Below are 15,475 nucleotides of genomic sequence, written 5' to 3'. Positions count from 1 at the left end.
TTTTGTTATGGTACATTATTTTCTGGCTTCTGTCCTTAAAACATAGTGCATGGAAGATTGGCTTTGCATAGTGAAGGTATTGTCGCTTTCCGTGCCACTGATAAATTACAGGTTCTTCATTGTACCACTATTATCAATAGCACTAGTCTAACTTGAAGGAAGGCTGCTTCAGATTTTATGTAAGTGATTGCTATCTAATCCTTTACCAATTTAACAAAACTTATCCATACGAAGATTAAATGATTATGCTCTGAGAGAATAAATTGTCTGAGACTAAGCACCACTCAATATTTTCTCGGCACAGCAATTTGATGTCAATTTTGTAAATGGTGTCACTTGTATAAACGATACTGTATTATTTTAACATTATCTTGCTTGCATAAACACCCATCTTCTACTGATGTACGCGAACCTTTTTCTGTGTGTTCGACCATATTCGATCAATAATGTTGTTGCAATTATGTTTCAGAGGGGTTTTATCTGACGAGTATATCTATCCTATTCCAGACACGAAAAGTCCCTTAATTTTCCTCTTGCTTCAAGAGATGTGATACAATGTTGATATGCTCTACTAAATAATCTATTTACTGCTTGTTTTTAATGCACACAATTAATCATCGTTCTCACACTTTACCCACACTAACACAGACTACACCAGTTAGTGTCCTAACCTATTCTTAGATCTAAACTTTCTTCAACTCTTTCTTTCCTTCAAATTCAGCACTACCCAATCATCGCTGTCTCAGTAGCCATCAAATTATCTGGCCACTATATGATCAAAGCAATCAAAGCAGTATATCTCACATTACCCAACGTTAAGCAGCGAAATCCTCTCGTACTTCAATTTAACATTGGTGGTTAAATTTCTGATTATCCTTAGCTCCAATCTATCCTTCATATCTGATTTCTTCAATCCTGATTTCTACAAGGCAATTAATATGTGACCACTGCTATCATCCTTTATGATTTTTTCATATCACTAATACGACCAAAGCATATGTGCCTAAAACTATCTGCTTTACGTACCTAGATGTTTTGCAGACGCACCTCAACGTCTGTTAGATGATTGTGAGGAAAATCAAGGATGTCATAGAGCAACTGACTATGTGAAAGCATTCTAGTTTCATAAATTTTAGCAGAGCATTATGTTTTCCTCTAAAAAGTGTGTCTATAAGTTTTCTTTCAACCTACCACTCTTCAGTCAATCTATCTACGACAATCTTTTGTATTTGTGAAAATGTCGCTTCCAACGCAACACAAATCTCTGAAATCAAATTAATTTCCAACTGTTCTCACTTATTCTCAAATAAATGCATTTACCTTGAGAATAATCTCCTCTATGCAATTTATGTCAATTAGCTCCTTCCATTAAATTTAGCCGTGCAATTCAAAGTCGTCTGCCCTCTTTACCAACACTGTTGGATATTTCATTCTATCCAGGAATTATTCATTTCAGTCAGAAAATCATAAACAGTGATCCCCCCAAACCCACAAAGACTAGATTTGTGTGAAGCCATGTTCTAACTACTTGTTGCTGTCATTTCACCCCCATCTTAAATGTGACAGAGACGTGAGTAAGCCATCTACAAAACTTCCAGCTTCTCCGTCCGTCTCCCTTCTCAGTGACATGCAATCATCGTTCCCAAAATCTAATGCTATTCCACAGTAGTGTCCTACAAATATATATATATATATATATATATATATATATATATATATATATATATATATATATATATATATATATATATATATTTACATATAAGAGACAAATTGTACGTACGCCGCTATATATATAATGTATATATATATATATATATATATATATATATATATATATATATATATATATATAATAATATTAGGGACAAAATCCAAAATTACAGGTAAAAAACTCAATTAAAATCAATTTATAAAAAATTAAAATTAAATTGAGCCTTATAGATAAAGTATATATAAAATATATAGTTTTAGGGAAAATAACCAATTTTCAAGAACTCATCGATGAAAATCCACTAACACATATAGAAAAATTAATAATTAAAAGCACAATAAATGAGTATAATATAAAGTAAAGTAAATATCATAAGATAAATATAATAAAAAGATTACACGTGTTTCATAACCAATTTTTAAATAGAAAAGAAATTTAAATCGATTAAAATCAATTGAAATTATCGAAAATAAGTTCTATTCAAAAATATAGCTACTCGTCAGATCGTAAGTAGAACAATAATTAGATATATATCTCAACCAACAATAAGTACCAAATGAATTAATATGAAATACTTATTATATAAAGATAGAAAAATTATTTAAAAAATATCATAATATCAAAATAATAACCATTCAATAATCATCCCTTCATCCATTATAATAACATGTATATTATATACAAAAAACATCTTACATAAATTATCATTGTTTTAAATTATCATTGTTTTAAATTATCATTGTTTTAAATACAAGTTGAACGAAGTTTAAGTTTAAAATAATAATGAAGATAAAATTAGTACATATTTAACCGGTGTAATAGTTAAAGCTATACTATTTAAAGCTAAAGACGTTTATTTAATTATAATTAAAGATCAATTGAATAATAGAAAAATACAAAAATACAAGATTATTTATTTCTACAAATGTAATAATAAAAAATATGAATGAAAAAATTATGAATGGAAAAAATTATGAAATATAAATTATCTTTATATAATAAGTATTTCATATTAATTCATTTGGTACTTATTGTTGGTTGAGATATATATCTAATTATTGTTCTACTTACGATCTGACGAGTAGCTATATTTTTGAATAGAACTTATTTTCGATAATTTCAATTGATTTTAATCGATTTAAATTTCTTTTCTATTTAAAAATTGGTTATGAAACACGTGTAATCTTTTTATTATATTTATCTTATGATATTTACTTTACTTTAAATTATACTCATTTATTGTGCTTTTAATTATTAATTTTTCTATATGTGTTAGTGGATTTTCATCGATGAGTTCTTGAAAATTGGTTATTTCCCCTAAAACTATATATATATATATATATATATATACATTATAAATGTGCACCAAGGTGCACACTCACGCCAACGCACACGCACACACACATACACCCACATGCACGCACGCACGCACACACACGCGCGCACGCACGCACACACACACATACACACACACACACACACACACACACACACACATAATATTTTGCTTAAGCATAGCGAGACTTATTACCTGGTGTAGAATTTAATATGCGTATGGTTCAGAGCACAATGTTATGCTAGTATAGAGTTGTAATAGAAACAAAGAAATGACAAAGGAAAACTAAATGTTAAGTAATGAACTCCATCTTACAGCCATTCTTTCACAGAAGTGCTACCTTATTAAATCCTTTCCTATTCACAGTTTAGTCTATGGATATTCATTTATAGCTTTTCAGACCCAACATAAACACAGCAATGTCACCTTTCTGAAGTTGCCTACTTAACTGATGGTTACTCCCCAACTTTCTTCCATCAACGAATCCGATAAACATTAATTATGTAAATTAAGTAGTAATGACGTTTTGCATAAAAGTAAATAAATGATTTTCATGAGGTTCCGCTTAGCTTCGCGCTCTAACATCGACGATTTCAGCTAATCATTTTTCATCTTCCGAAGAGTTGAGAATTTAATAGTAAAGACAAAAGCCTCTTTTGTAGATCCTTGTGTGTAGTAAGGCACCATCTACAGAATTCAAAAAGCACTTGTTAAAATGATTCCATACATATTTCTCAACAGGGAATTTTCTGCAAAACAATGAAGTCCCAGAGAAGTACTACTCTCGTTGTCCGAGAAAGCAGAGAATGCGAATTTTCGATATTTAGGCTTTCCTTCGAGATATTAACAAAATAAATAAAGTAAATAGATTCGAACGACGCGTTAATACGAAATTGTTGCTCAGCCTTGAGTTTCGAATTTTTTCAGCTCTACAGTGCTGTCTGCATGAAGGAAGAATAATACGAAAGACTATACTTGTTGAGTAAGCAGAGGTAAATGTTTGTAATGAAAAACTATTGTCGACAAAATTGACCTCAAGTTATTACTGGTAGTTAGTATTACTGGCGGTTAGTCAGGCAAATGTATATACCTACGCCAATGTATAGTTTATTAGACGTTTGACTTTTCGGGTTATGTACATAAAACTTATGAGGTCAAATCTCGCTGAAGTTCACTTAATGTTTCATCCATCATGAAATGTGGAAATGCTAAATAACATTTTCCTCTCTGTTATGGTATTTGTTTATTACATAGAGACGGTGACACGCTTTCAATTCACAGTTGAAAACAATTACCCTAACGAATCCTGCATATTGCTGTGACTGTGTGTCTAATGTTCATTGTGTCGGTAGGTTCTCATCTGAAACGAATCTGGGTTGATTTTTAAAAATCTTACTATTAACCATTGAATCATGTCGTTTTAGTGGTTAATGCTTTGAACCAAATATTAAAATGTTACATTTATATTTCATATATACGTAACACAATAGTATTCCAATAATTATTTTAGTTTTTGAAGTTCTTTTAAAATTAAATTATTGATGATATTGATGATGATGATTAGTATCTCTTTTTTCATGATCAGATTGGTCTTTCTGGACATCACAAGGTAGGTCCGTTTACTGTTGTGTACCCTCCCTTCTGTTCCATCATTATGATTTATTTTATCACTATTGTTATTACTATTGTCAGTATTATTATTATTATTATTATTATTATTATTATTATTATTATTATTATTATTATTATTATTATTATTATTATTATTATCATTACTATTATTTATTTTTCGTTACTATACAATGCCGTTGTAATGGGCCATTCGCTTTCTCTAAATTAAATACAGCACTCTTCACGAACACTAGTCGTAGAAACTTAGAAACACATGAACGGTTAGTGGTGCAACTGTCTATAGATCAGCGAAGGGTACCAAAATTATCAATTGGATGATTAGTAAACGCTACTAACCTACATCCAGTAACTCACTGCTTTTGAACTCTAAGGATTTCTTGTGGTCTTTGTTTCTTATACACTATATATATGTTCCACATTTGCATCAGCAGCTTGCAACTGGAACTAATTGGGACTTTTCAGAATGCGCTTATTTTGTGGTGGGAAACTTATTTTCATCTTGAATATTGTACACATGTAAACCTTTTTATTCCTCTCCTACTCCTTCCTTGTTTTATCCTGAAATGTCACCTTATTAACACACATATACATTTGCATAAGTCTATAAATATATATGTACAATATATCTATATATATATATATATATCTATATGCATGAAACTTATATGTATATAGTATTTACAATGTCATGTTTATTACATATATATAATACATAAGAAATCTCAAACATTTGACCACTATAAACAAATGATCTGTCTAGGTCTTCAGCAAGAAATTGCGAAGCACTCACCTGTCGTCTACGACGGATGAGTTCAATTTTATATAAGGACATACATATATAGGTACATAGAAATTGTAAATTGTATTAATGTAAAAATGTATAATTTGTGTATTAATATATATTTATTACTGGTGATAATGTATATATGTGTTTATATGCCATACCTGTCTTCATTTTAAACCAGTGTGTTGTTGTTAATATTGTTATTGTTGTTACCCCGATTGCAAAGAAAGAAGAGAAAATATCTCAGAAGCAAAAATAAATCAAATCAGCATTGTAAATTAGTGGGAAATATGAAATGTTTTTTAGAAGTTAATTTTTTGTATAAAACGAATTGGTAAAAACCACATAAGCAGTTATACATATTCATTGTATGCATGCAATTCTGTAGGAATATCATAAATTATTGCTTATACAGGTATATTTCAATAGAGAATAAATAGAAACCAGTCTCGTATATAAATATAATTGTTTGAAAAATTTCGATGGATGAATTATAAACTCAGTGCCCCGAATAAATTTTAATAGAGAAATAGGGGTAAAAAAAACCTTCTTCCAATTTGGGGAAGAACCTTCTTCCAATTTGCTTTAGGATTACAAATTTCAAGAGGGATTGGTTTGTAGATGATTGAATTAGTTCAACAAATTGTCTGAAGACGTAGAAAGAAAATTATTGAAATCCACAGTTGATAATTCTTAGTAGTCACACTCTCTTGATTCTCATTAAATAAATGGCACATATGTAATTATAATACGCACACTCACATATCTTTATATATACGTATATATATATATATATATATATATATATATATATATACAAACGTAAATGTATACAAACATATATATATATAAACACACATATATATACATATATACATGCATATATATACACATATATATATATATACATATATGCATATATACATGCATTCATACATTTATATATAAATACATACATACACACACATATATGTGTGTGTATGTATGTATGTATTCATTCAGTTACTTAATATAATAGTTCTTACAATATCATAGGATCGGGATATATGTTTTCTATAGGCTTTCTGATGCTTGGACATTGTGAGACGTCAATAATTTGCTTCGAGACCTTTTCTCTTCCTTCCCTTTATTCATTGTCTTCATCAATGGTCTAGGTGACATTTGCTTCGTACAAACGTACGCAACTTAGCGTTTTCTGTGATGTGTTTATCTCCTGCCGTTTACATGTAAAGAAAGAGTGTCTATTAGAAGCCAGATAACTTGTTTCCTCTCTTTGATTTCCATCGATAACGAACATTAATGTACTATTTGGTATGTCCATAACTAAGCAGATACATTTACACAATGAGAAGTGAAAATTTGGTAAAAAAAAAGATAAATTTGATATGGAATGTTTTCATCTCAAACGGCCTACATTTGGACAGCTTTTTATATTACTTTTCAGCGCAATCTTTTTGTAAAATGGCATAGATTGATAATCAAAACATAGCGTTTTCCTATAAATGAGTTATCTTTTTTAAGTATCATCAGTATTGGGTAAAGGCTAATGCTTGTCTATACTATAGGATTAATTCATAATCACAAAAGCAACGCCTACTGACACTAAGATTATAGTGTTATTATTATTAGTAGTAGTAGTAGCAGTAGTATTAGTAATAGTAATAATATAAAGTAGTGATAACTGTAATACATTCATACAAAGAATACCTAAACGGCCGGTTCATTAACTTAAACCACATTGTCGAAAGTATATGTTCACAAAAAAACATAAATACATAATTGCTACTGCTCTATTGCTTTGAAATGCTATAATCTAACGTTCGCCAACAGATGTTTCCCATATTCAGACAATTTGATTTCTTGTTTAGCATCCCTATAATATCTCAAATAATTTCTTGGTAATATGGATGCGTTGCATAACCTTAGACTCATAGGAAAATAGAAGCGAGATTATGTAACTTTAATATCTTGCGTCTGTACTACAGCTATCTTTTCACTCTTTTATTAAAAAAGTTTTGTCGAAATATTTGATCCTTGCAAATAATTGTTATATTCAGCTATCCTCATAAAAAGTCTGTTTATTTCTTGTAATATTATATTTCTTTCACAAATTAAGAAGATAACTTATTACTAAAATGTATAATAACAGTTACTATGACAGCTGCAGCGGTTTCTTATATATATCCTCGAGTCCTATATTATGTCCTTTTTTTTTTTTTACTCGATCACTCATATATATTACTTTCTGAAGAGTCTCCTGTCTACATTATTTTCCTGATTGCTGATTGTGTTTCATCATAAATTTAGTTGTATATATTGAGACATAGAGGTTCAATTATAGTTTCTACTGCTTGGAACTGTTCTTGATTTTACTGACCAGGCGGGTCCTTCGTTTTCCTCCTCCTCTCACGAAAACACAACGGAATAAGCATATAAGGTATTGCTTTTAAATTACTATCAAGAGTAACCGTTCTCTCGCTCCTCTTTAGCTATGCTATTGTTGACAGAATATCTTTTATAACTTTTTACAATATTTTAAGCTATTCTTATTTCTGAATCCCTTAGATATTTCCTCAACAGTTATACTGTTTGAATACTTCACTTGACAGCAATGGACATTGTTTCTCTTAGTTTATAAGAAGAATTCAGCAGTCATTCATAGCGTCTTAAGAGCTATGTTGAAACATAAAACACTTATTACAAAACATATTTTGTGCAAAAGACAAACAGAAAATCCACTTAGGCAGAAAAGTGATGCAAGTACAGTAAAATGCATACGACAGGTAATAAACTATAGATTTCGCATGGAATATTGAATGACTTTGAACTATAATTCTAGTGGCTACATAGTTGAACAAACAGAAACGTCAATCTCCCAATGATTATTTCTATTAGGTTATCGGTTGTTAATCTGCATTTTCTTTCGGTATACAGTCGATTGATTTATTTCACAAGTCGATTGCCATCATATAACGTATATAACATTTTAGCTCATATAACCACACATAATATTTTAGCTCCCATGACGATCAGGATTTTCCATTCAGTTAATATCGTTGACTATAACTATTTATATTTCAAATAATGACCAAGAAAATAAACTAACAAAATAATGGAGAAAATATTACTTGCTATAAGATCAGATATACAAGATTAGGTAAATGCAGTTGAGAATTAACGATAATAGTATTAGTTCTCTGAAGTCTAATGAAGTTGTCTAACACTAGGTCATCTTTTATGGATAGTCTTGTTTTCGAAGACACTCTGAGGACATCTCACCTTTTATTTTCAGATATAGTATATTTCATGCTCTATCCTTTTCTAAGACAACAGAATATAATTTGACAGGCATGTTGGTACTATATTTATCAGGCTAAGTAATCACGTTTTTCCGAACGTCCACCTCACTGGTGACTTATGTGAAAATTAAGTAAAAGAGTAAGCAAAAACAAAATATCTGCTAGCCATGGTACTCCTCGTATTCAACGTCATAATCTTGAATAAGATATATGCAACTATAAGCAAACATATATTTGTAACATTGAGTGCTAGATTAGAAGAATATTGTAAGGTGAATAATCCGGCTGGCGCCAGAGCTTGTTGTTTTACTTCAGATACATCTACTACTACCATCTTCTAGTTTATATATTAGGCCTTTTTCTCCATAATAAAATGATCTATTGCGCCTGATTATATTTTTCTAAGTAAATACATGCTAATCAATATAAGCTAACACTTTCTACACAGCTCCCGAGAAATACATATCAGTAGTATTTACCATAACCTCAGACAATTCAGTTCAAGTTATGGCTAAAACGTGCAAAGCACTACAAACATCACAGATTATTGCAGCGGTATGTTTGTTCAAAAAAGCTTTTTTATAAGTATCCCTAAAATATCAGTATAAACAGTTTCAGTGTGCATGGCCGTGCTATATTAATATTTGCGCAAGTATTAATGCATGATTCTGTCAATCTGAAGTGTACGTAAACTTCCTCCGCTTGACCTGTAACACTTCCATTGATTTTTTATGTCTCTTTACCAACAATATCATAACATATATGTATGAATGTTTTTAAATGAAAATTAGGTGATATATTACTCTGAATTTTCACGGTACATGTTTGAGATAAGCGTAAGTATGCACAAGTGAATTATTTTTACTTAAACAGATGAACTCAAATGAACTTGGTTTTATGTTTGCAAATAAATATATATTTTATTTAACATATTTTGATACATATATTTGCATGTGTAAATGCAAATATAAGTATACTTTCATTTTCAGTCTTTCTTCTCTCTCTATCTTTTTCTCGATCTGTACCTAAGTGTGTGTGTGTGTGTGTGTGTGTGTGTGTGTGTGTGTGTGTGTGTGTGTGTGTGTGTGTGTGCATGTGTGTGTGCATGTGTGTGTGTGTTTGTGTGTGTTTGCGTGTGAGTATATCGAAATTTTTTTTGTCATATATATATATAAAATTTTATTAAAATTTTATTTGAAGGAAATGCTGTTCAGTATTCTAAAATTCATTCAGTTTCTATTGCACTTCTGATACCTTTTTAACATTTGGATAATGGACATTTAAAAAAAATTTAAACCTTCGGAGATCTTCATATTGTAGCTACATCGAACATATTATCTTAAAGTCATACGCAATTCTAACACAAAATATTGTGCAAACCTGCCTGAGAACGACGAAATGCATTACATCTCGAACTTCGAGTTAGTCTTTCATAGTTTGCTCAACGTTAACAGACTTTCTATCATCTACATTCTTTCTTACATATGCTTAAATTTTTTTTTTTAATTTATCAAAAATGGCAGTTTAAAATAGCTTTATTCTGATATGATTTATTATGCAAAGCATGCACTTTTTCTTGTTTGGACAGAATGTCGCTGAAGAATGCAGAAAACTTTTCTTGTTATTTTTTACAAATGAAGAGTCGAGCAGATTAAGTAAAGAACTACAAAGCACTATTGAATGTGGTTAACAATTATGCAAATGAATGAGAGAACAGTCCAACATCCCACCAAGTGGTTCTTTTCTTAAACAAAAATGACATGATGAATAATTTTGTTGAACGTGTGTACATCGTACATACAAATGATGCAGATTCATTCGTGCAATGTGCGGGTAAATAAAAGGAGTGAAAACAAAAGCATTCAAAAATTGCCACGAAAATATCTCTGGAGATTCGTTGTGTGTTTTCTCATAATAATTTCATGGAAATATATATATATTTTTTTTTGCTTTTTCTTAGCCTAAGTGTATTTACAGAATTAGAATTCTTCACGTTCACATACTTATGTATTTAATGACAACAAAAGCGGGTCTATGAAGAGTTGTGAATATTTAACTTAGACACGAAAAATAATCAAGAACTGATAGAAAAGAAAAGTATAAGTTTTATATACTGATTTCACGTTCAAATTTCTATCTTGTACTCCAATTGACACTTTGCAGCTGCAAAGCTTAGATAGATATAATATATGTTTATATCTTGTTGAATTACAATAGTTCCTTTATCCAACTTAGATGGGCATTATCAGATATCTCTGAAGCTTCCAAATGCCAATGCGAGCAACCTTCAACAAGTGGTAACATCGTAAAGAACATCTAAATACAAATATAGTAAAGTGTATACTGTATAGGAATGGTGCATCTATATAGAGGAATAACAGTGATTAATAGCAATAATACAGGAATGAGATAACACATGTTTATAAGACTTTGTTGAGAAGGTAGCAGAGAAGGGTATTGTGTTAATTCATTTCATCAACTTGCTAGAGTTAGCACCTCAGCCTCCTTCATCAAATCCTACTAGCATAAAAGGTGAAAGACTTATCTAAAATACAAGGAGTATATATTTATGATAAGAATGCGATTCATCGTAGGTCTGTCTCGTCAAAATTGAACTACGGCTAAATAAAAAAGTATAGACTTATTAATTTATTATAAATATTGCATTATCTACTTATAAAGTGAATGGCCATAGTAACGCCAACACACATTTAAATACACACACACACACACACATATATGAATATATTATGAAATTAAATGTTATGTCCAGTTATAGAGTAACCATTGGTTTTGCACCTGTAAAGCACTTAGCAGTATAGGCGACTCGTCAGACAATGCCCGTAGGCGCATAACTTCTCTCTCTTTCTTTCTTTCTCTCTCTCTCTCTCTCTCTCTCTCTCTATTTATATATATATATATATATATATATATATATATATATATATATATATATATATATTTATATATATATATATATACATATATATATATACATATACATATATATATATACATATATATTTATATATATATATGCATATATATGTATGTATATATGTATATATATATATATATATATATATATATATATATATATATATATATATATATATATATATATATATATATATATATATATATATATATATATATATATATATATATACATACATACATATATATATATATATATATATATATATATATATATATATATATATATATATATATATATATATATATATATATATATATATATATATATATATATATATATATATGTATATATGTATGTATACATATATATATTTGAATTTGCCAAACACAAATGTACTCAAATTAAAATCTATGCCTCTCACACCCTACACACGAAACCCCAAAATATGCCGCTATTCACTATGCAGGAGGCTGTGCACTGACACTGATTGCAAATTCATTCATTTATCAGGGACTAGACATTCAGTTCCTACTCACAACAGCCGTTACCACCAAAGTGCCACCACCCTTACCAAATACTAAATCAAATTTGAAAAAAAAACACTCATCTTACACGGAACCCTATATTTTTACGCTATTCCCAGCGTAACAGATTATGTCTACAGCATAATTGTCCATTTCCCTATACCCCGGAGACTCGCTGCACAAATAAAAATATAAACGGGAACTCTAACTGATACAAAACCCACAACCACAAACTTTTGCAGTTCTCCAAGCAGAATTTGTTTTTAGCTATAAGAAATCTGTCAAAAGAGCTACAAAAGAACATTCTAACCATCACACAATGCCACCCCACCACCAAACTATTGCACAAACTCTCGTTGCTGCCATTAACAAGCGAATCACCAAAACAGTCAAAATCAGTTACCAATATCGCCTCAAAATCTTTGCTCAATGAAAAAGGCATCCGCCCTTCTACCAATTCCCCAAAATCGAAGAACCAATTTATTGAGGACTAGGTTAATGACCATCCACACCATATCCCTTTTTCCTGCTGACAGAGACCCATCTCAATAACCTCCACTGGTAAGCTGAGGTGAGAGTGAAGAATAAGAATTTTACAGCCATTCGTGCAGGCCGTGTCGGCAGAAGAAAGGGTGGGACCGCCATTTTCTTGCACGATTCTTTTTCGGCTGAAGCAATGGAAGTATTTACCAATGACCACTGTGAAGCAGCTTCTGTGTATAGTAAAACCAACAATTTATTAGTAGTTGGGCTCCATAGGCCACTCCTAACTCCTTTACTACGCTTCAAGGATGCCTCAGCAGTATTAAGTGCTTCGTCCATCAGTGTCATGCTGACAACATATTAATGATGGGGGAGTTCAATCTTCCCAGTGTTAATTGGTCCACAAACAGCTTCAGACCAGGTTTTTCCACCTCAACCCCTGATAAGGAAGCAATTCCATTGCTTTTTGATTTCATGAATGAGTTTTTTCTGACCCAACTTATTCGTGAACCAGCAAGGTGTTCAATAATCACACTGACAATATCCTCAATATGGCTGTGGAAAAAATACCGCTATTCTCAGACCATGACATGGTTCTCTGCGATCTGAGATTCTACTACCCACAGATCAAATTCAGGGACATCTCTCCAGTTCATCTATTTGACACTATAGATCTTCATAACGTAGACTGGGATACGATCAATCATGATCTTTCACAAGTTGATTGGGCCTTCACACACACGCACCCCACTACCACCAACATAAATACATCATAGCAGACATTTGTAGATACTGTAACAAATATATGCGCAAAACATACTCCATTAAGATTAGTATATCAGTATACAAATCTAAGTGCAGAATCCCTAGAAATAGAAGAGTAATTATCAGAAAAATAAAAAGAATTAGCAAGAAAATCAACCAACTTAATTACTGCCAGCAGCGACGCACCCATTCGATTGCCATTGCATCACTCGAATCTAAAACCACACCCCCAAAAAAGCACGATGACTATCATTAATAGACAAAGAGTAGCTGGGGAGAGTTGGGCCATTGCGAAAATAAAACTCCCAAAATGTTCTTTTCATTTGCAAAAAAAAAATTAATAAATAAAGACGATGTTTCCACTCTTGGTTCCCTGGTTCATGATGATGCAAAATTCATGTGCGAGATACTGCAGAGACAATACTGCTCTGTCTTCGGTAATGTTAATGCGGTTGATCTGGCTAGTATCAGTGATGTAAACTCTCAACTAACCATATCTGGCATAACTTTTGGTGCTCAATATATCCTAACAGAAAGAAGATCAAGTACAACTCGGCAGTAGGTCCCGATATGTTCCCGACCACTGTCCTGAAGATTTGTCGACCAAATTGGACCCTCTCTAGCTGAACTCTGGAGAAACTCATTTGATGTAGGCACCATTCCTGATCATTTTCTTTCCCAGTCCGTCCTTCCAGTCTTCAAAAAGGGAAACAAATCTACCGTCCGATTTCACTCACTTCTCATATCATTAAAATATTTGAGAGGGTGATGAAATCGCGAATAACTCAATTCCTCGAAGACAACAATCTGCTGAACTCCCACTAGTTTCTGCACCGTTTTGGTGACATCTTAAAAGCGCTAGGAGAAGGTTCCAACACTGACATCATATACCTTGATTTCAGCAAGGCATTTGACAGAGTGGACCAGAAAATCCTGCTGAAGAAACTGTCCAACATTGGAGTCCGTGGAAACCTGCTGCAGTGGATAAAGTGTTTCCTGACGAACAGAACGCAACATGTTGTGTTTGAGTCAAAATCAGTAGTGGTGTCCTACAAGGTACTGTGTTGAGCCTGGATATGTCTCGTACTGGGGTTTATTATTCATTCGACTAAAATTTTTTCAAGTCGGTGCCCTAACATGGCGACAATTTAATGACTGAAACACTTAAAAGCTGAAAGATATATACATGTGTGCGCGTAGAAACATTTTTATAAACAGACTTTGAAGAGCCGAGTTATTTGGTCTTCTGCAGAATACTAAGTAAACCTCGTATGCAAAATAACTGTGAAACCAGATTATACGATTCCTCTTAGAAGAAGGGGGAAAAGTTGCTAGCAAGCTACTTGTACCTCTTAAATGCCGGGTGGACGATTTGTACCACTAAGCTAAGTGTCTCCTCTCAACAAACACTGTATATTATAACGCTAGATAATAACCTTTTGAAAAGTGAGAACATTTTTGTTATAAACAAAGCACCGAGTGATTTGTTAGTTTACAGAAAATAAAAAAAATCTCGTACTCAGACAGAAAAGGGCTTTTATTCAATCTTCTAAGATATATATATATATGAACAAAACATTCAAACACTAAGATTTGAAATAAGATGTCACTACTGTTAATATCATCTGTGGATAAAATTTTAAATTGATGGTATCAACAGTAGCAACACGGGTGGTCCGCAGGCAAATGGCTATAAGTTACAAATTTTCACGAAGCGTGAGGATGCATAAAAGCATACACCCGCTAGAAATAAGAGTTAAATCTTAGTTGAACCACCGTACAGCCCCAAGATAACAGAAATATCAGTAGGCAAAGTAACGGAAAAATTAATACATTCAAAAGCACAACTATAAAAAATTATGCAGTTTAGGACATCAACATACACGGGTTTCGGCTTTTCTAAAATTTAACCCTTGAGCCTCTTCAGTGTGGACCACCGAGTAAAAATTCAAAGCCATCACGGTATATATGTATATGTATATGTATATATATATATA

The 15,475-nt window shown here is 31.6% G+C and overlaps 1 protein-coding gene across 4 annotated transcripts in view; it reads left to right on the top strand.

Annotated features, from left to right (window-relative positions):
• LOC106869618 (neuronal acetylcholine receptor subunit alpha-5) overlaps positions 1 to 15,475 on the top strand; it is a 499,717-nt gene that overhangs the window by 434,216 nt on the left and 50,026 nt on the right. For 2 of the 4 annotated variants that reach the window (XM_052968838.2, XM_052968840.2), the window contains one exon: positions 4,636 to 4,659. The exons of the other annotated variants lie outside the window; for them this stretch is intronic. In XM_052968838.2, the coding sequence (XP_052824798.1) occupies positions 4,636 to 4,659 (24 nt within the window). The remainder of the gene's footprint in view (positions 1 to 4,635; positions 4,660 to 15,475) is intronic. 4 annotated transcript variants of the gene reach the window in all.

Source organism: Octopus bimaculoides, chromosome 6, assembly GCF_046866305.1.
Source record: "Octopus bimaculoides isolate indiv1 chromosome 6, ASM4686630v1, whole genome shotgun sequence".
Taxonomy (NCBI): Eukaryota; Metazoa; Mollusca; class Cephalopoda; order Octopoda; family Octopodidae; genus Octopus; species Octopus bimaculoides.
The sequence above is the reverse complement of the archived record's forward strand: the minus strand, read 5'-3'. Positions and strand labels throughout refer to the sequence as shown.